Consider the following 26,134-nt stretch of genomic DNA (forward strand, 5'->3'; position numbering starts at 1 on the left):
CCGAATTTTCATGGAATTGGCTTTGGTCCATCAGGGACATACGAAGCAAGATAAGCCAAGCGTACCGTAACTTTAAAATCTCGTTTTCAGGGGTCACACAATGCTTGAAAGGAACTTACTTCCGGGTGGGGTGGGGGAGTAGAACTGAACATCATCAAACTGGCAGGGGCTGCTCAACCAATGAGAGAGGCTAGTTTCCTGGCCCATGTCCAGAGGCTCCCCTTGCTACTACATTATTATGAATGGAGAGCAACTATTTTTCCTCATGTGTGCAGATTTACTTGAGGAAGCCAAAATCCCCAGTTCTCGAGTGCAGCATCTGAAGGCTGCCCCTGAGAGCTTCCAATTTCACTGCATTGCAGCATTCTGCCATGGAATTACTGCTTCCACCCCATTTTCCCTATGTGCGCTCTTTTGCCATGAGAAGCCAAAATCCCTGGTTCTCGAGTGCAGCATCTGAAGGCTCCCCCTGAGAGCAGCTCCCCCCCCATTTTGTCCTATTCCAGAAAATTGTTGTGGAGTTCTTGTTTCTACCCCCACCTTTCCCCTTCTCTGGGCACGTTCTCCCTGCTTGCAATGACAGGCTCTGGAGATCTTGCCAGGTTGGAGAAGCTACTTTACATAATATCAAAGAAGTGACTTTACACAATATCGGAGATGTGATTTAACAATGGAGAAGTGAAGTAATGCAAACATCAGAGAAGTGCATCATCATGGAAGCTAATTACTGGTGAAATGAGAGCGCAGAGCAATGGAAAGGCTCAGTGAGGTCATGACCCGGTGAAAGACACATGCCTAGGCAGGTGATTGGCTATCATGCCAAAGTAAGTGCAGAGGATAAGGGCATACAGCACCAGAAGCATGGAGAATCCAAATTAAAGAAATCAAACAGAGTAAAAGTAGTCTCAGAAAAACTGGCTTTTCCACCAGAAATCTCCAGGGTGGCAGCAGATTGGCCACAACATCATCTGCCACCAACAACCTCAAAATGCTTCTAATCACAGCAAATCTCCTGTGAGGACAGCCCCCTGGTGTTGAGCTCCTCACACAGAACAGAGAGTCTGCTGGTGTACCTTCCATGCTGCCACTTCCCACCCTGAAAGGTGGTCTTGACACTGATGTTGAAGATGGCCACCAGGATATTGACCAGGGTAGGCCACAGAGAATCATGAATCTTGCATTTGCTACCAACTCAAAGTGCTGTTTTTGACCTTTAAGACCTAAATGCTCTGGGCCCAAAATACCTTAAGGACCACCTATTTCATATAAATCCATTCATGCTTAGAGACTTAGTCCTAAATTATCCAGCTCATGCATGCAATATCTATTTGAGTTTTGAGCTGCTTTGCTTGCTAATAATGGCAGTGTAAAACCTGCCATGGGCCATCACAGCATTGCACATTTCAAGGGAAATTAGTCTCAAGGATTCTGGTGCCACAAAACCATGTTATCTTGAGTGTCAGTTTTTGGTAAATTAGCCAGACCTGGAACCTTCAACAAGACGAGAGCTCACCTTTGGTTAAGCCCTGTGAGCTTATCAGAATCCAGATTGGGCTCTACAGGGAATGTAGTAATGTAGGCAGGCCAGATTTCTTTGGCCCAAAGTAAACTGCTCCAAACCAGGATGATCGGAGACCACCTTTCGGGACAAGGAAAATGCATCAGCATCTCTCTGCACTTCATTCCCTCTAGCAAGTTTCCACTGAGGAAGGAAGAGGCAGAACAGAGATCTGATGTCACATCCGTTTCAGGCCAGCACACTCCATCACAGAAGCATTTCACTTTTCAATGAGCTGGCCTTTTCAATATTGCCACTTGGGAACAGACCCAACATATCATCTATCAGGGCTGAAAGGGGTGGGGATAGATGAAGGCAGAAATTAGGGTCTGAATGGCGCAACAAGACTTTTTACAGCATTGGCCTATGTGAACTGTGATGTCAGCACTCTCTAATTTCAGGCAGCAAAATGTCTTGAGCTGGCACCGCCATTCCTTCAGAAAAAAGTAACATATGGCTCCTCAGCTTAAGTGAGATGCCTACTTTTCTGCTGGGAAGATGACAGAGAACATTAAGAGAGCTGAACATGCAATTAGCTAGCATACCTGCAGGTCCCGATTGTGGTTTTCACACAGCAATTGCAAGAAACGCAGGATGGGCTGCATTATTGTGATAACAGCACTCATCTCCAATTCATCTTTGTTTTTGTCTGATGCAGCCTGTGCTCCATCTGCAGCTGAATAATGGTCGTCAGGATCAGCTTCCCTCCTGTAAGTGTTATATGCCTTCCTTGTAGCAGAAGAGGCCTCAACCAACTGATCTCTTGCTTCCTCTGTTATCTGGGTCAGAGGCTCCCTCAGTGCTACAATACACAATGATACAATACACAGTGATACAATACACAGTGATACAATACACCAGCAAATGACCAAATCACTACGCAGACCCATTCACCATTTCCAGCAAGCTTTACACATTGGCCACCAAGCATTCTGCTTTTGTAGTAAATGTATCCAGATTAGTATGAGTTTAATAAGCCAGACTGGCTCATCTCACATATCTTCTCACAAGGCACAAAAATATATTTCTTTAATGATAAGGCTAATCTCTTATAGATTAGATAGGTATCTGCCATTGAGTTTTAGTAGATGATGCTTAACTATAATAAAATACCCTTGCTGGCAGGATGTAAACATTTTCCCCAAAACAACTAGGATATGAAACAAAGTGGCTTGGATCCTAACTTTTTATCCTGTTTGTAGAAAGGATGCTTCCATGAGTGCAATTACCCTTCTATGAATGGAAGCTCCTTCCAACAACAGAGTGAACTGTTTTAGTAGACCCACCGAAATCAGAGGGATTTAATTTTAATGGGTCTGCTTGAAGTCTAACAAAAACGGGAGCCATCCTAGTGTAGTTTTTTTTAAAGTAATATATATGCAAGGTTAAGTTGTTAAGGTAACATGCCTCATAGCTTTTTCTCTCCCCCACTCCCAATGGTTGTCTTAAAATACTTATTTTATCCACTGTATTCAGGATTACTACTATTAACTCTGCCCATTTGTATTTAAATGCAAAACGGAACAAAAAGTTATGCACTCAAAGATTTGATCTTTTACCATGTTCATGCTATATTTTTCCAGTTTGTATATGAGCTTCTGCTGCATCAGTTCATATTGCTGAATCACAGAGAAGGTATCACTGGAAAGCAACCTCTTCTGTTTCATGTTATTGGCAGTATATACTGATGCGTCAAAATGTGCACTGGTACATGAGAACAGAGCACAAAAGTGGGGTGGGGCAGAAAACATCTGAGATCTTAATCTACTTCTATTCCATAGTGAGAATATAGGTCTGCTTTTAAACTACAGAATTCTAGGCCTACTGCTTAGAAAGCAGAGTGTTTAATACACAGATTAAGCAATATGCCAAGGTACCCAAACTGGCTGGCAGACTAATGTTAACAATACCAGTCACCGTTTCAGCAATTGCCATATCCAAGCAGATGAAGAAGTGAAATGACGCCATGTTAGGACTGAACTCTTAACTTCCATGCTGAATTACTGAATTAAAAAAAAATAGTCACAGGATGAAGTACTTAGTTTAATGTGACCAGACGTCGCTGTAATATTGAGGGATTACCTCTTTTCCTGGCTGGTACATCCCTGTCCGAGTCATCATCTTTCTTTTTATTTCCCAGATCACTGGTGTTCACTGTGACTGTAGCCTTGATTTCTTGCTGGGCCACTTTCATGCGATCATAAAATACTTTGAAGAATTTTTCTGACTTCTTATCTTCTGTTAGTCTGCAAAAAAACGAGTGCTACAGAAAAACAAAAATTCAGAACAGATTGGTAAAAAAAAAAAGTAGAGAAATGATTTCTGTATCAAGGGTATAACAGACTAAAAAATGGTGTAGCCTGTCTGTGAGCACCACAGTTGCTGGCTGAGCTGGTGTAATGTCATAGGACAGAGATAAGCAACTGGAGTTCCTAGGGCCAAGTTCAGCTCCTGAAGAGTACCAAATGCCCCTCCCCCCACTGTCAATTCAGAGGTAAGTCAGTTAAAATGAGGGAATAGTGGCTGTGGAAATGGGACCTGTTCCATATATATCCATATAGAAATATATCATGCCATTTGCGTTTAGAAATATATCACGCCATTTGCGTACGCTGCATTTTTTTTTTTTTTGGAGGTTAGCCGTGATAGGCTACGTAAATTCTTACATAGCCTATCACGGTTGTCTGGCTGGACACAAATGGCGGCCGATATGGCCGCTGCCATTTGCATCCGCACCAGGCCGTCCGCGGCTGGAAATCCGGCTGCGGCCGGCCCTGGCCGGCTGCTCCGCAGCCTGGCTGCAGAGTTGAGCCAGCCATCGAGGATTCCGGGGGGGGAGGACCGGATTGCCTCCCCGCCCGTCGAGGATTCCACGGGGAGGGACGGAGCAAAGGTAAGTGAGTTTCGTACATCCCTATGAAATAGCAGAAGTAGAACCTGTCATGAAGTTGGTGCTTTGGAAGCCACTCTATTGCTCCTTTTACCAGAAGGGTGTGTGTGGTGGAACTGCCCCATGGTTTTATTGGTTTAAACACAGTGTTAAGGGTTTATAGCTTCTCCATTCATTGGAGGTTGCCTGGTGGTGGGTGAGAATGTATGGAATGGTGTGAGTGGCTGAGTGCCTGGGGCCGTGTGATTGGCCAGTGAGAATGCTCATGGGAGGGGGTGCTGGAGTGAGTTAGAGTGAGTAAAAAGAGGCAGTTTTGAAGACAGATGAGAGAAGGGGGGACTTGATCTCTTGAGGGATCCATAGGCTGGGTGAAGAGAGGAGTTTCAGTATAGTGTCCATTTTCATTAGCAATACCTCCAAATTCTGAGAGGGCTGTTCAGAGGGGGATCATTGAACTTGATTCTGTAGCTCTTTTGGATAACAGAGAGGACCCACGAATCTGAAATTATCTGCTTCCAGGCTTGGAGATAGAACGAGTGCCAAAGACAGAGTGACAGACAGAGAGATGAGGAGGAAGATATAGGGAGTCTAAGATGATGTTTGCTATTGCCATCTTGTTTCCTATGGGTGGTCCAAAAATTGTATTGACTGGAATTGGCAACTCAGAACTTGTGCCAGACTCTGTTGAAAGACTTGTCTTGCAGGTGAGTGGGTTTGTTTATAAGATGGTGGTCAAAACTATTTTCTCTGCTGATAACTGCTGGATGACTATTGACCACTACCCATCCATCTTGCTATATTCTTAGCCTTCCGTGCTGAGCCCGTTTCCTCCTTGATCTTGGCATTAAACAAACCCTCTCCATCAAATGGGAGGCCCTCAATTCTGGAGTGAGCTTCTTGTGATAGGCCCATGGGACTTAGCCATGCTTGCCTTGGAAAGCTATTGAGTCAACCATGGTTTTAGCATTGCAGTCAGCCATGTGCCTGCTGACAAGAGAAATGCATTACCTTGCCCTGGAAGACTTCAGCCAAGTCCTGTTTATCCTCTGGTAGATAGTCGAGGCGGACATCCTAGAGAGTGAAGTCAAGTGGGCCTTAGGAAGCATTAATAACAACAAAGCTAGCGGAGATGACAGTATTCCAGCCGAGCTATTTAAAATCCTAAAAGATGATGCTGTTAAAGTGCTGCATTCAATATGCCAACAAATCTGGAACACTCAACAGTGGCCACAAGACTGGAAAAGGTCAGTTTACATTCCAATTCCAAAGAAGGGCAACGCCAAAGAGTGTTCAAACTACCGCACAATTGCGCTCATTTCACATGCCAGCAAGGTGATGCTCAAAATCCTACAAGCTAGGCTTCAGCAGTATGTGAACCGAGAACTACCGGAAGTACAAGCTGGGTTTAGAAGAGGCAGAGGAACTAGAGATCAAATCGCCAACATTCGCTGCATCATGGAGAAAGCAAGAGAATTCCAGAAAAACGTCTATTTCTGCTTCATTGACTACGCTAAAGCCTTTGATTGTGTGGATCACAACAAACTGTGGCAAATTCTGAAAGTGATGGGAGTACCAGACCACCTTACCTGTCTCCTGAGAAACCTGTACGAGCCTCAAGAAGCAACAGTAAGAACCAGACATGGAACAACCGATTGGTTCAAAATTGGGAAAGGAGTACGACAAGGCTGCATATTGTCACCCTGCTTATTTAACTTATATGCAGAGTACATCATGAGAAATGCCGGGTTGGATGAATCAGAGGTTGGAATTAAGATTGCTGGGAGAATTATCAACAACCTCCGATATGCAGACGATACCACCCTAATGGCAGAAAACGAAGAGGATCTCAAGAGCCTCTTGTTGAGGGTGAAAGAGGAGAGTGCAAAAGCTGGTTTGAAACTCAACATTAAAAAAACTAAGATCATGGCATCTGGCCCCATCACTTCCTGGCATATAGAAGGGGAAGAAATGGAAGCAGTGACAGATTTTACTTTCTTGGGCTCCAAGATCACCGCAGACGGTGACTGTAGCCATGAAATTAAAAGACGCTTGCTCCTTGGGAGGAAAGCTATGGCCAACCTAGACAGCATAGTAAGAAGCAGAGACATCACCTTGCCGACAAAGGTCCGTCTAATCAAAGCTATGGTTTTCCCAGTAGTAATGTATGGCTGTGAGAGCTGGACTATAAGGAAGGCTGAGCGCCGAAGAATTGATGCTTTCGAACTGTGGTGCTGGAGAAGACTCTTACGAGTCCCCTGGACTGCAAGGAGGTCAAATCAGTCCATCCTAAAGGAAATCAACCCTGACTGCTCATTGGAAGGACAGATACTGAAGCTGAAGCTCCAATATTTTGGCCACCTAATGCGAAGAGAAAACTCCCTGGAAAAGACCCTGATGCTGGGAAAGACTGAAGGCCAAAGGAGAAGGGGACGGCAGAGGATGAGATGGCTAGATAGCATCACGGATGCAATGAATATGAACTTGAGCACGCTCCGGGAGAGAGCGCAGGACAGGAAGGCCTGGCGTGCTATGGTCCATGGGGTCACGAAGAGTCGGACACGACTGAACGACTGAACAACAACAGATAGTCGAGGAGAGATACTATCTTCTCCAAAAGGAAAAGCTGATATTGGGCATTGTCACCTGATAGTTAGCCACTCTCAACTTCAATTCAGCAGAGGAATAAATGTGACACCCCATTAAATCCAACCTCCTACCCTCTTCATCTACAGGCAAGGAATGAAGTTTCTGTGATTTTCCTTGTAACACCTCAACTATCATGGAATTTGGGGTAGGGTGCTGGAGCAAAACCCCTATATCCATCTCAAGAACCCTGTACTTTTGTTCAAGGCATTTTGAAGTGGGTGGAACAGAAAAAGGAGTCTTCCAGGACTGTTCAATGGTTTTCAGTAATGTAGGAATCAAAAAAATTGCTACCAGTGTACAAGTCTTGGATTGCACTGCATCAAATACAGGGTCTCTTATTTTTACCACTGGTTGTTGGGTCTCCAGACCAAGCGATTGCACCATATGGAATAGTTGCTCCAAGAAGGGCCCTGTAACTTCAGAAGGGGATGGAGGATCTTGATTCCTCACTGCAACATCTGATGACAATATGGATGGAGCCACTGAAGACTAGGTTGTTGAGATAATCCTACAGTGCTGTGGAGAAACTCCCTCCTGCTGATGGGAAGGTCATGACTCAGCAAGCTGCAAACATATTTGAATCTGATGGATGCTATGAGTGGCTGTATGGCATAACCCCCTAGGTAGTGTGGTGAGAGGGACCACAGGAAGTAGAGGCAACTCCATTGGTGGTGCCATGGGAACAGGTGACAGTGTTGCACTTGGCAGGTGTATTGGTAGCACTGTGGGAAGGATTGATGTTGACGGTCACATTGGTGGTACAGTAGGTACTGACATGGGAACCAAAATCGCCTCTTGATCCAGTGGTGGCCTTGACACCATAGCCGAAGGGGTGCTCCAGTACCAACCAGGTAAATATTCTACTGGAAAAGCTTTGTGGGTGGTATATAACCAACTTGCCTATCATGTCTCCAGTAAGGCTCTTCAAAACAATATCAGTGATGTGGAGGGTCCCAACAGGATAGAGAATGTATCTCCCAATCAGAGTAGAAGTAGCTTGAAGAGGCAGAATTGGAAGACTCCTGTCGAGACAGACCATGGTGGCCACAGTTTGTAGGCGACTGGCCTCACTTCATTTCAGCCCCTTATCATGGGATGAGGATTGGAGATGCCTCCTAAATTTCCCCTTCCAATGTAGAGGCTATCATTTCAGGGTCCTCTCAGAGCTAGATGCCAGGTGCTGATTCTGATATTGGTTGGGGTTGCACTGCATTTGGTAAATTAAGTAACAGCAGAGGCACTAATACTGTCGCTATTGATACTGATACTGAAGCCAACAGGGTTGAAGTTGGGACTGCTGTGGACTGGGCCAAAGACAATTTTTTGTTTTTCTTCTTCGGCTCTGAACATAACTTATGGGCTCTCACCCTTTTAGTCAGCTTTTTGGCCGTAGCAATGTTCAACACTCACCTGATGTTGTTGGATAGGTACAAGCAGCCTTAGAGGCAGGAAGTGGACTCTGCCTCATTTCTGATGGTGGCTTCGATCCCGGATCAACTGAAGGATCTACATTTAATTGAGACAGGGTCCCTGACATGCCAAAGGTGGGGGTCTTTGATACCTTGGACATTTTTATAGATGTCCTGCCATCCACATCTCTACTGCGCTCTAGGCCTGGTTCCAAAGAATGGTTCAAAGTCTGGTGGACTGCTTACACCTTGCCTGTTTTGTGAAGGCTTGACAAAATGAAGTCGTTGACTTTGACCTTTTCCTAAACAAAGGAGACAGAGCAAATGCCTGTCCATTGGAGGGAGTTTACTGCCACAATGGGCACACTTGCAAAATGAAACCTGAATGGTCATATGCCCTCAGGTGATTGCAAACGAAACAAACCCCCACAAAAATGAAAGAAACTGAAAGAAAGAAAGAAAGAAAAAAAGAAAGAAAGAAAGAAAGAAAGAAAGAAAGAAAGTTAAACCTCAGGAAAAAGCTAACAAAAGGAGAAGATTCCCTCTGAGGCTGCCACAATGGCAGTCAAAAGAGAACTAGGGAATAGTTGGGAACCCACTAGGAACATGCACACTAGATGGTGGGGAAGGGTTCCCACCTGAAAATCCCAGCTACAGAAGGCTCCCAATCGAGGCTCCATGCGGGAACAGAGGCCATATGTTTAATGCACAGAGACCACAAAGAAGAACCAGGCTTACGTGGGATATTCAATCAGAAATATGTAAAAAAAAAAACCCTACAATTCTCTTCCAAGATTATCCATACCTCACCTAAGCTTCTGTGGTTACTAACTCAGCCAAAAATAATTTCTCTGAAATCTGCTTGCTTGATGGTTGCCTTAACTTAAGTCATACAAAGTTCAAATTGCTTTTCATTATAACTCTAGCTAGGGTTTCATTTTATTTGTTTATTTATTTGCTAGATTTCTATACCACCCAGTAGCCGAAGCTCTCTGGGCAGTTCACAAAAATTAAAACCACAAAATACAGCTTGAAACAAAATAAAATGTAAAAACTTAAAACTACAATATTAAAGTACAACCTGAATAAAACCTAACAGCAATGCAGAGATGTAAAATATAGATTTAAAGCATCAGAGTTAAAAGACCAGAACGCTAAAATGCTGGAAAAATAAAAAAGTCTTCACCTGGCACCAAAAGGAGTACAACATAGGCAACAGGCAAACCTCGGTAGGGAGGTCATTCCACAACCTGGGTGCCACAGCACAAAAGGCCCTCTTCTTGGTAGCCACCCGCCTCACTTCCTTTGGCAGGGGCTCCCAGAGAAGGACCTCTGAAGATGTTCTTAGGGTCCGGGCATGTACATATGACTTAGGAGATGATCCTTCAGATAACCTGGCCCCAAGCTGTTTAGGGCTTTGAATGTTAATACCAGCACTTTGAAATTGGGCTCAGAAATGGACTGGCAGCCAGTGCAGCTGGAAAAATACTGGCATAATATGAGCTCAGCTCTGGAACATGTAATCAAACTAGAATGCTTCTGAACATGTACAGAGTGTCATTTCCTCAGCACTACATATTTTTTCAGCCATCACATTACAATACAGCAGGCATTAGGGGATAGCACTTTGGGATCAGAAAATATGACTTCTCAGCAAGATTCATCTATCAAGAAATGAATCTTAACAAACTTAACAGTAACATATATTATTTAGGATTCTTTCACAAGTGACATTAGGAATACCTTTTAGCCTGGCATGAATGCTGATGACGTATGGGCAAGTGTGCAAAAGAGTAATTTAAAAATCAAATGTACACATTCACTTCATAATCATGGGAAGTGCAAAAACTGGAAGCGTCTCTCCTTAAAAATGACCTCAGAAAAGGAGTTCTAAAGATGCTATAGTACAGAAAAAATTATCAGAGAGTTGGACAGGATCTCAGAGGATATCTAGTCTAACCCCGAGCTGAGGCGAGACATTCACTTCTATAGCCAACCTCTTGGACATCTAGTCTCTTCTTAAAAACTTCTAATGAAGGAGAGTCCACCACCTTCTGAAGTCGTCTGTTTCACTGTTGAACAGCATGTACCATCAGAAATCTCTTCCTAATATTTAGTCTAAACCCCCCTTCTTGTAGAAATTTGAAGATTACCACAGAGGGTCATTTGGCCATTTTCAGAGGCTACTAACCAGGAAAACATATTACTGCCTTAATACTGTAAAAATGAACTTAAATCATACTGGTAGTGCAATCCTATACATGTCTACTCAGAATTCCATTGAGTTCAATGGGACTTACTCCCAGGTAAGCGTGTATAAGATTGCAGCCTTAAAGTACTAACTAGCTGTGGGCTGTGCCACACATATTTTAGTGTTCACCTAAAATTTTAAAGTGGACATTTTAAAATGTAATATGTGAATGACACAGAAACATATACTATGCAGGCATGCTTGTGAGAGAGTTGGGATTGGCTACAGCTACCTATCCAGTGTCTACCTATCCAGTCACAAACCCATTTGGTACCATGTAATCTGCTCTTAATCTACAAGGATACATATTTACATTATGTGAGACATACATAATTTTCCCCATTTTAATTAGTGTTTGTATCCTTCCAATGTGGAGAAACAAAATAAAATAGTGTCTTCCTAAAACTCTGTAAAGCATAGAACAGAGATGGCATGGAAGAAGGTAACAAATAGCCAGCGACTAGATCTGACAGTTATCTGATGAAACCAATATGCTGTTACATAAATCAGGAACAGAAACACAGTTTAAAGTATGACTGGAGGATGAACTTGCAAGTGGGTCACCTTATGCAGAATATTATGAAGTTAGCTTGCATTCTGTAGTGGCTCATGTTGCAACAGCTTTTCCTACAACACAAAGTTAGATTTATTGAAAAAGCAAACGGGAGTGGGGTGGCAATACATTCTTGGAGATGTAGACAGCACAAGGCTGTCCCCAGCATGGTGGCCTTTGATCATGCTCCAGAGCAATTCTGGTGGCAAAGTGACTTTGAAATGTGATTAACATCACTTTTCCTTACTATGTGGACAAGCAGCCAGACAAGGACAGCTGACACAGATACTGTATGAGACCTCAGGAAAAAAAGATTTTGACATGAATGACAAAAAGAATTTATTTGTGCATGTACACACACCCCTTTGCCTGGCTTCCCTAGGAGTGCTGGGACTATCTGGACTTTGGCGCGTGACCAGAAACTCATTTTTGTATTCATATAATTACTTGGCATCAAAGTAGTAAAAAGATGGTTCTTCTGCTGCTGTTACCTTCCCAAAGCACATGTGCTGGCACCAAGTTATTTCCAAAAGAAGTAAAATGCTTAAGCTTGTCTGGAAGCCACAGCAGCTCATTTAGAAGCATCTCCAGAACCCAGATACATGAGAAGAGCAGTGGTTATCCATTGATGGAGGCACTCAGCACATGTTGTTCAGAAACACTTTCATATGTTCTAGGGCTGAGCCCTCACTCAAATTAAGCTCTGACTATCTGTAATCCATCATTAATGCCAGCAAAGGCAGGTAATTGTTTGAACAAGAAAAAAAATAAAGGAAAAGTCTTTTTTTAAAAGTACCCAAATCTAATTCTAATTAGACAGACTACACTAACTACAAACAAATTATATCAAATAGTATTAGATAGGAGAATTTTTAAATTTTAGAGTGGTAGTGTAAGCAAAGCAGTGTACTAGCACTTTATTTAGACAACCAAAGAAGAATCAGCTTAGCTAAAGCCTGTCTGGTCACATGAGTTAAAAAGCAAAAGCAGTGTTCTTTTGGTTAAAGATATACTAGGGAAATATACTTTTCTTATCAATGGCTAACTTCCTACAGGAGCCTTCCCCAACCTGGTGCCCTCCAGAGGTGGGACTACAACTCCCAGCATCTCTCAGCCATCATTGCTGGCTGGGGGATGCTGGGACTTATAGTCCAACATGTCTGGAGGACACCAGGTTGGGAAAGGCTGACCTAGAGTTATGGTTACTTGGAAAAGAATGAGTCAACTGCCAAGCACAACGAGGTGGAAAGCTTTCTTTTCCATGCAGCCTCCTAGCCCTGTGGTCTGCCCCAACTGTATATACTGTAAGGTCTTTGACAAACAGAGCCAATAATGTTATAGCAAGCCAGTTACAGGCCATTTTGTGGGCTCTGTTGGGGAGGACAGCAAAATTTATATTCATTCTCTCCCCCACCCCTTCCTGACACACACAGAGAGACAAGAGACAGGACAGATAGTCCTGATGGTTATGTGCTGCCTCTGTTATCAAAAGACAGTATGCCTATACACACCAGTTGCTGGGGACATGGGTGGGAGGGTGCTAGCGCACCCATGTCCTGCTTGTGGTTTCCTGGTTGACAGCTGGTTGGCTGCTGTGTGAGCAGAATGCTGGACTAGATGGACCCTTGGTCTGATCCAGCATGACTCTTCTTATGTTCTTAGAAAATGAATTACTGTCATGAGATTAGTTAAAGAGTGAAATACTAGGGTTGGATCAAAACTTAGTCATACTTACAGTAAACCCATGGAAATCAATGGGACTTAAGTTAGTTGTGAGTAATTTAAGGCCCATTGATTTCAGTGGGTTTATTCTAAATATGACTAAATCTGGATCCAGCCCTCTGTACATATGGACAATCCAAGTGGCTATGAAGTAAGTAGTTCATTACCCAAAGTGCATCCAAGTTATGGAGCTGTGGCTGCAATCATATCACCTTTCTACTTTGTGAGGAGCCTGCATCATGCAAAAACACCATATGAAGGGTACAACCCAATAATCCAAGTGGCACAGGATATTCCAAATCAAGATTCCAATACCTTGAAGTTTTGCTCTAGTTGGTATGATGTTCATACAAGAAGCAAAATGATGCCTGCACTTGTTCCCTGCAATCTGGTACGACAAATGGACACTGATCATGCTTCAGGAACGTGTCTGGCATAGGTTTCACACACACCACATTCCAATGTTGTTGGAAAAAGCAGGAACAGTTTTTCATTTCAGTATTAAACTATGAAGTTGTAGCATAAGAAACTTGATGACATGCAAATGTGTTCTAAAGATTCATATTGGAATAGCAATGTTTCCTGACAGGCCATTGGCCCTCTATTTTAAGAAGATGCCTTCAAAATCATAGATGAAGCACTATTAATTTAATTTCATTTTTTCAATTTATGAGTCGCCCTGTAGCAGAAGCTCTCAGAGTGAAGAACATCATAAAAACAAAAAGAATAAAAACAACAATAAAACCCATTAAAAGTATTATTTTAAAAGCAGCAACAAAAAATCAGCATTTAAGAGATATAAATAAGCAGCTAAAAACAGAGAAGATGATTTCAAAATGCAGCATTACACATATTAAAAATAAAGCAAGCAGCAGTTAAAATACTTCTAAAGGTCCTGGGAGAATAAAAAGGTCTTTGCCTGGCACTGAAAGGTCAATCAAGTAGGTGCCAGGCAGACGTCGCTATATTAGGGATAGCATTATTAGGGATAGATGGCTACTGCAGAAAAGGCCCGCTCATCTAAAACAACTCGCCTGATCTATTTTATTTATTTATTACATTTCTGTACCACCCAATAGCTGAAGCTCTCTAAAACAACCAAGAGTCCTGTGGCATCTTAAAGACAAATTTATTCTGGAAGAAGCTTTTGTGTACTATAGTCTACTTCATCAGATGCATGGACTATTATGGAGAATTTTAGGGGTTTTATACAGTAGTTTTTGCTGCAATAGACTAACACGGCTACTCTCTAGAAATAGCCTCATCTAGGTACATAATGCTACTCAGTGATATTTAGATAAAAGTGTAAACCTTGTCCAATTTTTTTTTTAAGTCTTCTGTGATGCAGACCATGCATTTGTATGTACTTTGCCTGAACGATTTAACCAGGTATCTTATTTTGAATAGATGGTCTTGCACTAGTTTGCAGTAACTGGTCAATAGCGACTACTAGAAAGAAAAAAAAGGGGGGGGGAGACACCCTGTTCAAACAAGAAATCATTTGTACTGTATACAACCTAAAATAAAGCATCTGGCAGGTATTTGTATGCTTTACAACCTTTATTCTGCATTCAGAGTTTAGAAAAAATAATTGAATAAATATTTGAAACCACAAAGCATCAGTTCTGGAAAGTGATAGTTTATATTCTAACATACCATAAGATCACAAAGTCATTCTAGTATTTCATCTCAGATTTTATCAGTCAGAAGAAACTTTACTTGAAGATTTTGTTTTAGAAAATAACGAAAGCTGCACTGTAATTCACATACCATTTGCAACTATTGTATATCTTTTCTCAAAATGTATATTATTTGTATGTTTCAGCAAAAAAAGGGTATATCCTGTAGAGCATTTTAATGCAGATCTTGCATTAGTGTGATGATTATCCTATAACAGTTAATCCTGCCCAGATTAATTCCTTCACACTGTATTTTAAGAGGAAGTAGTGTACTATTTTCTAGGCATCAAAAAGAATCAAGGTTTTGAAACACCTTCTGTAAGTGAAGAAACTAAGAAGATAAAGATTCTCTAGCTCAGAAAATTAGGCCGTTTAAGAGCATTTGAGGCCCAAACATGCATTACTTTAAAGATGTAGCTAGCAGCCACATCTTTTTTCTTCTTTACCTTAGAGTAATCACAGGGACCCTAATCCAGATCAGGATCCTAGTGGGAGGGGCGGGTAAGGGCCTTTAATTCTTCCCGTCACTGCAATCCAGATCGGGGGGGGGCGGGGGGCACACCTGCAATATATATTTTCAAAAAGTGATCCACTGATCCAGACTGTGAGTACAGTATGTGTTGGGGAGAAAGGGTTAAAGCCGCACCACAACCCCTCACACAAAGGCCCCAGTCTAGATCAGTACTTTTTCTAGAGTAAAGAATGATGTGTGTTTGGGGCCCAGGACCAAAACGGATCTGTTATGATAGGTGACATGCAACAGGTATCTCAAATCAATCGCATCACGCCTTTCATATGGACAACTGCCAGAATGTAAAAAGACAACAGACACACACAAAACATTTTTACACAGAGCACACAACTGATTTTTAAAACTTTAGATGTGGGTATGGCAACCAACATAACTTGATTTAAGAACAGACAAGATAAACTCGTGAAGACCAGGATCATCATACTCAAACTCACTGTGTCACTTAACCTGACTATAGGGTACAGTTGAGTCCAAGAGTGTGATTTGGTTGTTTCTTTTGATTTATCTGGTGTGGTCTGATGGATATCACTAACGCAGAAAGGATACTGAGGCCAAGTGATAGCCTCAGCCAAGTAGGACACCTGTTCCAGTTACATCAGATGAAAAATTGTTTACAGCACTCAAGATGACAGGAGAATATATCCTGCTATGAGAGGAATACGAACATTCCCTGTTATTGATAGCGCCTGAATTTACAACGTAAATGCATTTTCTTGTAACCAAGCACAATATGTGGGATTGGTTTCTGATTTTTTTTTTAAAGGTCATTGAACATCCCACTATATCTGGCCAGTAATTAATTAGGGTTCTCTCACTGAAACTGTAGAGAAGCAAAATTCTTGGGAAATCCTTTCTATAAAACCAATCTCAGCTTTCCCAAGATCTCAGGAAAGCAGTACCCATCCATCTACCCTTCTCTGATTCCAGCATCCTGAAATTGATTTCTAAACTTTTTACTGAGGTCATGTAATCACCCCACCTGTTGTCCCGTGTCACCTTGCAGTCACTTATAGTTATATTGCTCCCAGCTCTCCTCCCTTTTCCTCTTATTAGCAAGGTCCTGACATGTCTCAACACTGGAAAATCACTCCTGTACAACTTCCCTTATATTCCATTTCTGCCTCCACCCCCACCCCAGTATTGCTTTGTTCCACATTTATTTCCTTTCATCCTGTTTCTAGTGCCACATGATTCTCCACCTCCTTCTGGTAAAGGAGGCTAGAACTTTTTTGGCTTAGAAAAAAGAAAAGAAAATGTTTGAAAGAAAACTGTTCTGCAACTCCATGTGCCAGTTGGGAAAGGGATAACACTTCATAGAGAGAGTTAATGCCAACCATATGGCAAAGCCTGCTGCCATTGGATCAGTTTTCTGGTTTTGATAAATCAGATGGTATTTTGTTTCACAACCAAATCATTTACCATGAAACAAGAACCACCATATGATGAACAGGGGTCATGAGGCACATTTCACAAATGCTGGGCATCAGTAATTAGAGCATTCACTCTTAAGTATATTCACATTTCCAAAGCACAGCATTTTTCTACTAGTCAATGCATTTCTGAATTAGAACATTTTCTATGACGTTTGAGCATCTGAGATAATGACTGTGATTAATTGCTGTAGCCACAGAGTTTCAGAAAAGGCCTTAGACATTCACATAGTTGACTAAAAGTAATACCTACACCTATGTACTTGCTTTTCATAGCTTCTACTTTCTATTTAACCCTTGGGGATTTGGGCCTTTCCTAATTTGTTATACATTTTGTTTTTAAGCCTAAAAGGTTCTTGAAGGAATCTGACCATCTTAGCTGCTCCTTTCACCTAATTTATCATTTCATTTTTTTAAAGAAACTATAACTACGTCAGATTTTCCGGGCACATTTTCTGCGTTCATATATGCTGAATAAGTTAGTGCTGTGTTTTAAAAGGCTTGGAAATAGTTTGCAGTAGTTCCTGGGAACTGAGTGGCGCCAGCCCTTATATGTAAAGCTCTGACTACAACTACTGCAATTATTTATTATTATTTATTACTACTAGTCATCATTGCTCATCTTCATTTCTCTTCTCTTACTCTGTTTTGCATCAACCTACTTGATTTTTCTATCACAAAAAAATCCTGTGCCTTTTAATGTCTTGAGCTGATGTCATTCTCCAAGTACCTGTCAACTTGAACCACCTCCTATGCCATCTTTAAACTGTTTCCTTAGAGAACTATAGATTCCACTTCCATACAGTCTTTTTAGTAATCTTCATATACCTCATCATATTCAATTAACTCACATCTTTCCCTTCATCTTTTATTTACATTGCAAAGAACTACAGCATACTGGAATTCTTTCACTTAACTAATCTTCTTTAGTGGCCCATTAAACTGTTGCTGTTAAATTATAATCAGTGGGGTTCATTTAGAAGTCACAGGCTGCATTTTTATAAAGTGCCCTTTATTTGACACAAATCAGCGCCCAGCAAGTTAGTTAACTGAAGCTTAACATGTGCTCTTTCAAGATTTATGGAAGTATTGAATAGCAGATTGCATGACTTGCTGAGCGATGTCTTAATTCTAGAGCACACTGGAGAAGTGCAGTTTAAACACTCAGCATGGAACTCTTGACACAGCAAGTTTGCTAAACTGCTAAACCATATTGCTTGAGGTGCCAAGCAAGAAAGCCTTAAATTGCAAACTACTAGTAAAGGGTGGCACGAGGATGGCTCTTGCCTTCATATGGCTTATGAGGTTTTGCTCAATTTGTCATGCCTATTCGAAACACATTTATCTCAGTTATCTGTTAAGTAGATCTGCCCTGTAGTCACAGCTATTTAATTATACTGCTAACCAAGAAAACAGGAAGCATGAACTTTCGCATCAGGTGGTTTGGCTTTTGCTCAGACTTGATAATTACAAGCCCACTGCATAGGCTCTGCACATATAGCTCCCTTGCCTTTTTTGCATTCCCTGCCTCCTGCACTGAAGCATGCACCATTTTGAAGAAGAATCGTGTTCCCTGCATGCCTAGGTTTCACGGAAAAATGATGCTTTTTTGGTGTTGTCATGGCTGCACCACTGAAATTTGGTGGCAAATCTGGAGGCATGGTGAGGGGCAGGGGGTAACCCCTGGTAAGGTCCAGGAGGGCAATGTGCTCCCACGAGCTCTGGGTGCCCACCTTGGGTGTAATCAGTAGTTTCTGGTTTTTGTCCTAAAGATTAAGAAATGCACTCTATTAAACCAATACCTTTTATTGGATCAAATTCTATTAGTACAGAAGGATGCAAGCTTTCATGTCAGGGAAGTGCTTGAAGAGCTCCATGGTACCCAAAAGCTCACATTCACCTGTACTATCCTTGGTTGGTCCAATAAATGATAACACTTTGTACAAGTCCGCATGTCATGATAAGTCACCCTGAGAATAAGCCATGGCATGTTGGTAGCTTGTCCATTACTCCTGACAGACGATCGCCCACTTGGCAACTTGCTGTGGCTTGTTTCTCCCTCAGTCCCTCTCAGTCCTGCCTCCTGCCGCTAGCAAGTATCCCAGGGGCCGTTGCAGCAGAAATCCTTGTTTTCTTATTCCCTATGTCAGCACCCTTCCTGCAATTGGTCCACTGGGGTTGTTGGCTCATGGGGGAATCTCCCCTCTCCCTACCCTCCTACATCAGATCACCAAAGGAATTTAAGTTTCTGAGTCCTTATGAATGCAGAAATGCATTCGCAAACTTGGGGGGGGGGGCATGAGCAAGCGTGCAAGACTGCCTACCTGCAATTTAGCCGAGTATACTGATATCCCCCTCTTGTTAACATGTTTTTTAAGGTTGCTTCACGTTCTACTGAAGTAATAACACCCGCCCCTAAAGTTCCTTCTCTCCTGCAGCCACCAGCTGCTTTTGCCCCCCCCACCCCCCGCGCCTTTGTGCTTGCAACTTCCTTCCACTGGTCTCAATTGCTAGCTGTCAGATGTATGTGAGGGTTACACAGCAGTGAGCGGGATTGCTAAACACATGCAAATTTCAAGGCAAAGAGTGGACTGAGTGGGTAAAGATATGCAAATGTCAAGGCAGACAAGTGAGGTGGACTGCCAAAAATACATAAATTTCATGACAGAGCAGTAAAATGGAGGAGAAAATTGTGCAAATTTTGGGGAAGAGCAGTAAAACTGAGGGGGAAATTACTCGGAATTCCTAGCAGCTGACACTTGCACAGGGCCAAAAATATAATTGCAAACACATTTGGGACACTCTGTGGTGTCCTTTTTTCAAGATTTCTATGAAAAAGAAATTAATAATCCATCTTAAGGCGCTGAGAAAGGATGAGGGAGAATGGCAGTGGCACTAGTGAAATCTGAAGGAGTGGCAGGGGGGTTGCTGCTCTTTCCAGGCAGCTTTCTAGCCATTCCTGACAAGCCACAATAAAATTGTCCTGCTGGGTTTGGACATCACAACAAGCCACCCTAAACAACCCTACTACACGCACTGGTTCTCAGGGTGGCTTATTTGCGAAGAACAACCCACGATCGGGGAAAAATGCTCTGGGTTTGGATGTCATGCTAAGCAACCCTGAAACCACCCATGATAACAGTCCACTGTGGCTTAGCATGATGTGTGAACCAGATCAATATGTTCTATATATTTCAGGGCAGCAGTGGATTTGATGCCAACACTAATTCTTTCCAACTCTGAGAAGAACAGGATTCTCATGCTTGGTGAGATATCTGGGTCCATTTCCTTCAAAATGTAACAGGACTTCAGGATCCTTTTGCCCTTTAATAGTTCGTATGGAACGTGAATTCTGAGGAAATATTTTTCACATATAAGCATTCACAGACTCCATGCACACAGGCATATAAAGGTGGAGGTGGGTGGGGACAGTGGGAATAATCCCACTTCCCTCTCTATACATTAACTATACATGTTTTTAGAAAATCTGAGAAGGGGCTAGCAACACTGCTGGCTTGGATAAAGGGCTTCTGCATAGGGAATCATCATAACCTGGGGCCAGTCTTCATGGCAATGCATTGAGATGCGTTTTCAGCTTCTATCTGCTTTTTCCTGAAATTGGCTTATACGAAGCAGGAAAAAGCAGACTATATACAAACAAACCGCTTTCACAGGTCACACTGCAGTTTTATCTGCCTTACTTTGGGGTCAGTTGGGCAGAGTCCCGCCAGTTGAAATGATGTCAACAACCACCTGTAAGAGGTATGTTACCAGGGGGCCCCTGCTCCCAGACACATCCAGAAAAAGCAGCAGAATATTTTGACCAAAAAATGTCCTACATTCCCTCCCAGTGTAAGTGTGCCACTAAGAGGTCTACTTGTCTTCCTTCTTTCTGCACAGAAACAAAACTTCCACAGCTACGTAGAGTCATACTATGATATTGCCCATACAGAATAGCTCTAAATCGCTATATTGCTATAGTGCTATACCAGTATAGCAATTTAGAGCTATTCCCTATGTGTGAAATCACTATCGCAGGGCTTCGGAACTGTGCATTTGGTTGTCTTTAGGGTGTCATTAGTATTTTGTACAGCGGTGCTTCAGTGTTTCCAGTTTTTCTCTGCCATTGGCTCTCCACCTTCTTAAGCTCCTGAAATGAAAAGGTGGTGGGACAGAGAAAGGACCAGCGGCCCTGGTCCCCCAAAGCACACTGTAATGAGACAGCAAAGTAGTGTGACTTCGATGTCATGCTATGGCACAAAGGTAATTTACCGGTTCAGCACTTTCAGGAGATTTGGGGGGATTATGCTGGGAAAGAATGCAAAATAGAAGGGAACAACACAGAAGAGAGCTGCAGGAGAAAGCCCCACTGGCCTTGATCCCAAAGGACACACCACAGCCCAGGAAGGAGCAAAAGGAAACGGGGAATACAGCTGGCAAGTTCTCAGTAATGGGAAGCTGTAGTGGAGCAATTTTGATGTTGCGGCATGTTTCAATGGTGATTTCTCAGGATTTGGGGGGATTACAGGGTAAAAAAATGATCAACCAGTGGGAGCAGTGGATAGTTTAAGGAAAGTGCAGAGAATGAAGCCTCCAGTGAGCTGCTGGAAATGCAACATAGCGAGGTAGTGGACAAAAAGAGTAAAGGGGGTATTACTTCCAAGTTGCGCTATCTTGGGACTGCAGTCTACTACCAAAGAAAGAAGACATGAATGGCAAAGGAGAGAGCGCTAATGAGAGTCACACACTACTGTGAAATGGTGGCAAATTAAAACAATAGCGGGAAAAGAGAGGGCACCACCCCTTGATCGAGGAGGAATGAGGCACAATGCAACTGAACCACTTGTGAGCCACATTTTTAAAAAACCCAGTAAAACTACTCTGCGAAAATGTGGAGTTTATAGAGGGAAACAACAGCGTTGCTGCAGATTGGTGATAACATCATGTGTCGCAAATGACCTCAAACTGCTTCCCCTCCTCACTAAATCACATGCCCCTGGTCACATTAAGGCAAACCAAACTCTTTGCACATATATAAAAGCCTGTTTTGCCCAGAACTATTCTTCCTCCTCCTCGTCCCCTTATCCAAAGATGTACTAGTCTTCACTGCTGCTGTCAAATATTAGATTGTGATATAGAAAGCTAACAAGAATGCAGTTAAGATGCACATTAGAGATACACTTTTGTTCAGTGCAGTTTCCTTAAGGTTCACCTTATTAGTTAAATTCCACTGCTCCTGTGTAACTACCTGAAAAGTTAAATGCTTTGATACAAGGCACCTGTCACAGCCTAAAAGAAGCTAATTAGGGGATCTCTGCATTGTGCCCTTAAGAGTTAACATGAACGTACAAATTGGCTTTAAAATAACTAGAAAGAGCCATGGACTATCACGTAGTTAGAGGCTGTAGTTCTAATATGATTCCAACACAGCTCAGTTGTATTAGGGATGCTGCCCAAAAGGCCAATCATCAGAACTGGATACATGGCATTTTACCAACAAATTTGATTAAGTACTTTCTTTCAAAGGGACAGAACTGCTTAAGGATAGGCCTATGTTTTTAGTTATCTTCCTTTACGAGCAATAAAGAGATGTCAGATGGGCCATCTGTGACATTTGATTCCTCAGTCACCACATCTGAAATCCTGATTGTCTCCAGTTTAAAGCAGAGAGCTAATCACACAGTAGAGGTGTGGGAGGGAAAAGAAAGGACAAAATCATCCTGGAATTTCAAGATGACAAACAGAGGCTGAATGTGCACAAACGTCAGGTACTACCACCAGTCATGCTTTTGCTAAGGGCATTAAATATTTAATTGAATAAGCAGATGGTTCTGGCTATATGGCAGTTGTGGGGCTACAGATTTTTAATTTTTTTTAACAACTTTGTTCATACATTTAAGCTGCACACAAACACATGCACAAGAAGAGAGCCTTTAAACCACGCAATACTATCAATACAGAAGAGGGAGGCAGAGAGGCACACATCCTACTTCCTTCCTGAATGAGGGAGTTGAATGTAGGTGTGAGAAACAGGGATGTTACAGGCTCCTGGAATTGAGGAACCCTCTAAAATATTTTTTGGCAAGAGAGAAAGAAAGGGGAATTATAGAAAACCATAGCAACAAGTCAGTCCATCTACCCACACCACCCACCAGCTTCATTTGCTGACGCACTTTAAAAAACCAACAGAAAAATTCAAGCTGTCTCTACCAGCTTGGGAAGGTGAGCAAGCCTTGAGAACTCATTAAATTCCCTCCTCAGCTTCTCTTGTATGCCTGCAGCTAGTGAGCAAGTAGGATATAAATAGAAGTTATATAACATCTTTGTTGATTCCTGTGCTTACAAAAAAAAATGTAGCATGACCTTGTTTTGAATAGCCTGCCTCTGCCTGCTTGTCAAGGACTTTAATCCTGTTAGGGATCATCTGAAAAGTCTAAATAAATAGTATACACACTTGACAGATAAAACAGAAATATGTGGGCCTTGGTTTCTGGCTATAAACATACTATTTTATCTATATGCCTTAGTTACAGATAGGAACTATCTAGTGTTCAAAGGAAGTAGGATACTGCAATATATTTCATCAGTGTGGGCCATGAGGCAACGTTGAACTTTCTAAATACCCTTTCCAAAAAGGATTTTCAGAAAGGCACACTCCCATATCAAAATGACCTAATAAAATAAGTCTATGTGTATAGAAGCATGGACACACACAGTTAAATACAAAGACTAGAGAACAATGACACCACTCCAGATGTCTAAATATTAGCAATGGTAAATAAAAGTAAGTCTGTGCTTCCTGTGGCCCACCTTGCCAATGCCAGAAATACACTGTACACAGTTTAAACATAGTATGTATTTTCACACAAAAAGGCATTTCCAAATATACTGGCCATATTCGCATGACACGACAACCCTGTGAATAAGCTACGCATTGTGTATTGTTCACGGAACCTACAGTGCGCCCAACAGACAATCGGCTACGCCATTGGTTGTTGTCCCCATCCTTTCCCCTTAGTCGTCAACTTGGTATCTCAGCATCCTGCACGGCAGAACCTGTCTTGTCTGCCCATTTCCATTCCCTGGCTGGAAAAAAAAAAAAATCACCCCCCCCCCCCAAATCGGCGCAAATGGGGCTGTAATGTTTAAAAAAAAAAAAAAAATTCAGCCCCAGAAATGTGCACAAATGGGATCGTGATTTGGGGGCGGGGGCCAGTCTTTCAGAGGTGTGCAAGTGTTCACTTACGGCTGTCCAATATGTATAGCCTTGCCAATGTCTTTGTATGTTTCTATGGCATTGGTGAGAAGCCACCCCTGCCACGCACTGCACTGTGTCACGGATAGTTATGTAAATCACGGTCACGTGCACAGCATGGGCAGGGGCAGGGGGAGAAGCCACAATGGCTTCTTTTACCCCCATGATCATCCAAACACCCCCGCTATGTCATTCCTGAAATAAATACAAATACTTTTAATTAGGGGAAAGTTGATTCTGACAAAATTTGGGAATAAATGCTTGTTGTGTATAATTTGTGAAAATCTAGCAGGCAATAATAGTTCCTTGGCATTGGCCAGAATGAAAGTGAAAAAGTCTCTATACTGTGTCTCTATATTCTATATCTTATTATTATCATAGTATAATTAAAATCTTATTATACATCTACTATTTCATCCTTGAAATGTCACCCAGCAGAATTGTTCCAAGTGGTGAAAGTCCTGTTGGGACCTTGCTCAGACTCAGAGAAACTGGGATTGGAACCCTTGGTCATTTGCTGTAATAAATTTGCTAGGCACTTCGAGGAGAAAGTAACTTGTATTCGCTCAGAACTTGACACCACAGTTATCGCAGGGTCTGGGGAAGTGCCCATTGCTCCATCTGGTTGTGTTTCCTGGGATCAGTTTCAGTTGTTGCAGCCTGATGATGTGGACAAGACTAGGGATGTCGGAGAATTTCTCCACGAATCTCTGGGAGGCCGAATGCCAACGCATTCGGCCCCCCGAAATTGGTGGAGAAATGGTCCGGCCCCCCGACCCCCCCCGCCCGGGATGGGACTTACGTTGCGCGAATGTCCCTGGCGCTGGCGGCTCCCGGTGGCGGTGCGGTGGCGGCCGGTCTTCCGACCGGCCGCCACCGCCGCCATTTCCCAGTAACAACAACAACAACAAACGTGATAGGCTACGTAAAGATTTACGTAGCCTATCATGGCTAGATTTTCAAAAAACACCGTGATAGGCTACGTAAATCCTTACATAGCCTATCACGGCTGACTTTGGGGGGGGGGGAAGCGCGTACGCAAATGGCGGCGCCCATGGGCGCCGCCATTTGCATTCCTTATTTGGGCACGTGTAGTCTACTTAAACATTTACGTAGACTACGGTGAAAATAAGGGCAACGCAAATAGCGTTGCCCTTATTTTCGCCGTAGTCTACGTGAATGTTTACGTAGACTACACGTGCCCAAATAAGGAACGCAAATGGCAGCGCCCATGGGCGCCGCCATTTGCATATGCGTTTTTTCCCCCCCAAAGTCAGCCGTGATAGGCTACGTAAGGATTTACGTAGCCTATCACGGCTGACTGCAGGGACGCAAACGGCGGCGGCTATGGCCGCCGCCATTTGCATCCCGGCAGAAGACGAGATTCGCGGCCGGAGGGACGGGGTGCCTTCCCCCCGGCCAGAATTTCGGCGGGGAGGGATGGGGCGCCTCCCACCCCGCCCAGAATTTCGGGGGGAGGGACAGAGCGCCTCCCCCCCACCGTGAAGCAAGCTGCGGGATAAGGTAAGGGACTTTCGTCCATCCCTAGACAAGATGCTTGAATCAGTCTGGCCCACCACATGTAACCTTGACCTTTGCCCATCTTGGCTTATACGATCCAGCAGGGGTGGATTGGCTGGGTGGGTCCAGGGAGTGGTAAATGCTTCATTCTGTCAGGGGGTGGTTCCTGCAGCCTTGAAAGCGGCTGTAGTGCACCCTCTCCTGAAGAGGCCCTCCCTGGACCCAGAGGTGTGTGAGAAGTATCGCCCCATTGCCAATATCCCCTTTTTGGGTAAGTTGCTTGAGCGTGTGGTGGCTGGGCAGCTTCAGACATTCTTGGAGGAAACTGATTATCTGGACCCATTTCAGTGTGGTTTCAGGCCAGGGTACGGCACTGAAATGGCCTTGGTTGCTCTGACTGATGACCTACTCTGCGTGAAAGACAGGGGGAGTGCTACCCTGTTGATCTTCCTGGATCTCTCAGTGGCTTTTGACACCACTGATCATGGTGTCTTACTGGATCGGCTCTGCAGGATGGGAGTTGGGGGCACTGTGCTACAGTGGTTCTGCTCCTACCTGCAGGCTAGATTGCAGAGAGTGGTATTGGGGGATTCTGTTCTACCCCATGGCTTTTAAGGTGTGGGGTGCCATAGGGTTCTATCCCCCATGCTGTTCAACATCTATACGAAGCCGTTGGGAGAGGTCATTA

The 26,134-nt window shown here is 43.0% G+C and overlaps 1 protein-coding gene across 13 annotated transcripts in view; it reads right to left on the reverse strand.

The window, feature by feature from the left end:
- The window catches only part of ITPR1 (inositol 1,4,5-trisphosphate receptor type 1), a 377,196-nt gene that overhangs the window by 81,680 nt on the left and 269,382 nt on the right, over positions 1 to 26,134 (reverse strand). For all 13 annotated transcript variants that reach the window (XR_014788558.1, XM_084840316.1, XM_084840314.1 and 10 more), the window contains 2 exons: positions 3,641 to 3,821; positions 2,104 to 2,360 (listed from right to left, as the gene is read on the reverse strand). Coding sequence is in view for 12 of the 13 variants with exons in the window: in XM_084840316.1 (XP_084696442.1) it covers positions 2,104 to 2,360; positions 3,641 to 3,821 (438 nt within the window). In the remaining variant the exon portion in view is untranslated. The remainder of the gene's footprint in view (positions 1 to 2,103; positions 2,361 to 3,640; positions 3,822 to 26,134) is intronic.

Source organism: Heloderma suspectum, chromosome 2 (genome assembly GCF_057233095.1).
Source record: "Heloderma suspectum isolate Gila_16-S chromosome 2, 16-S_ref, whole genome shotgun sequence".
Lineage (NCBI taxonomy): Eukaryota > Metazoa > Chordata > Lepidosauria > Squamata > Helodermatidae > Heloderma > Heloderma suspectum.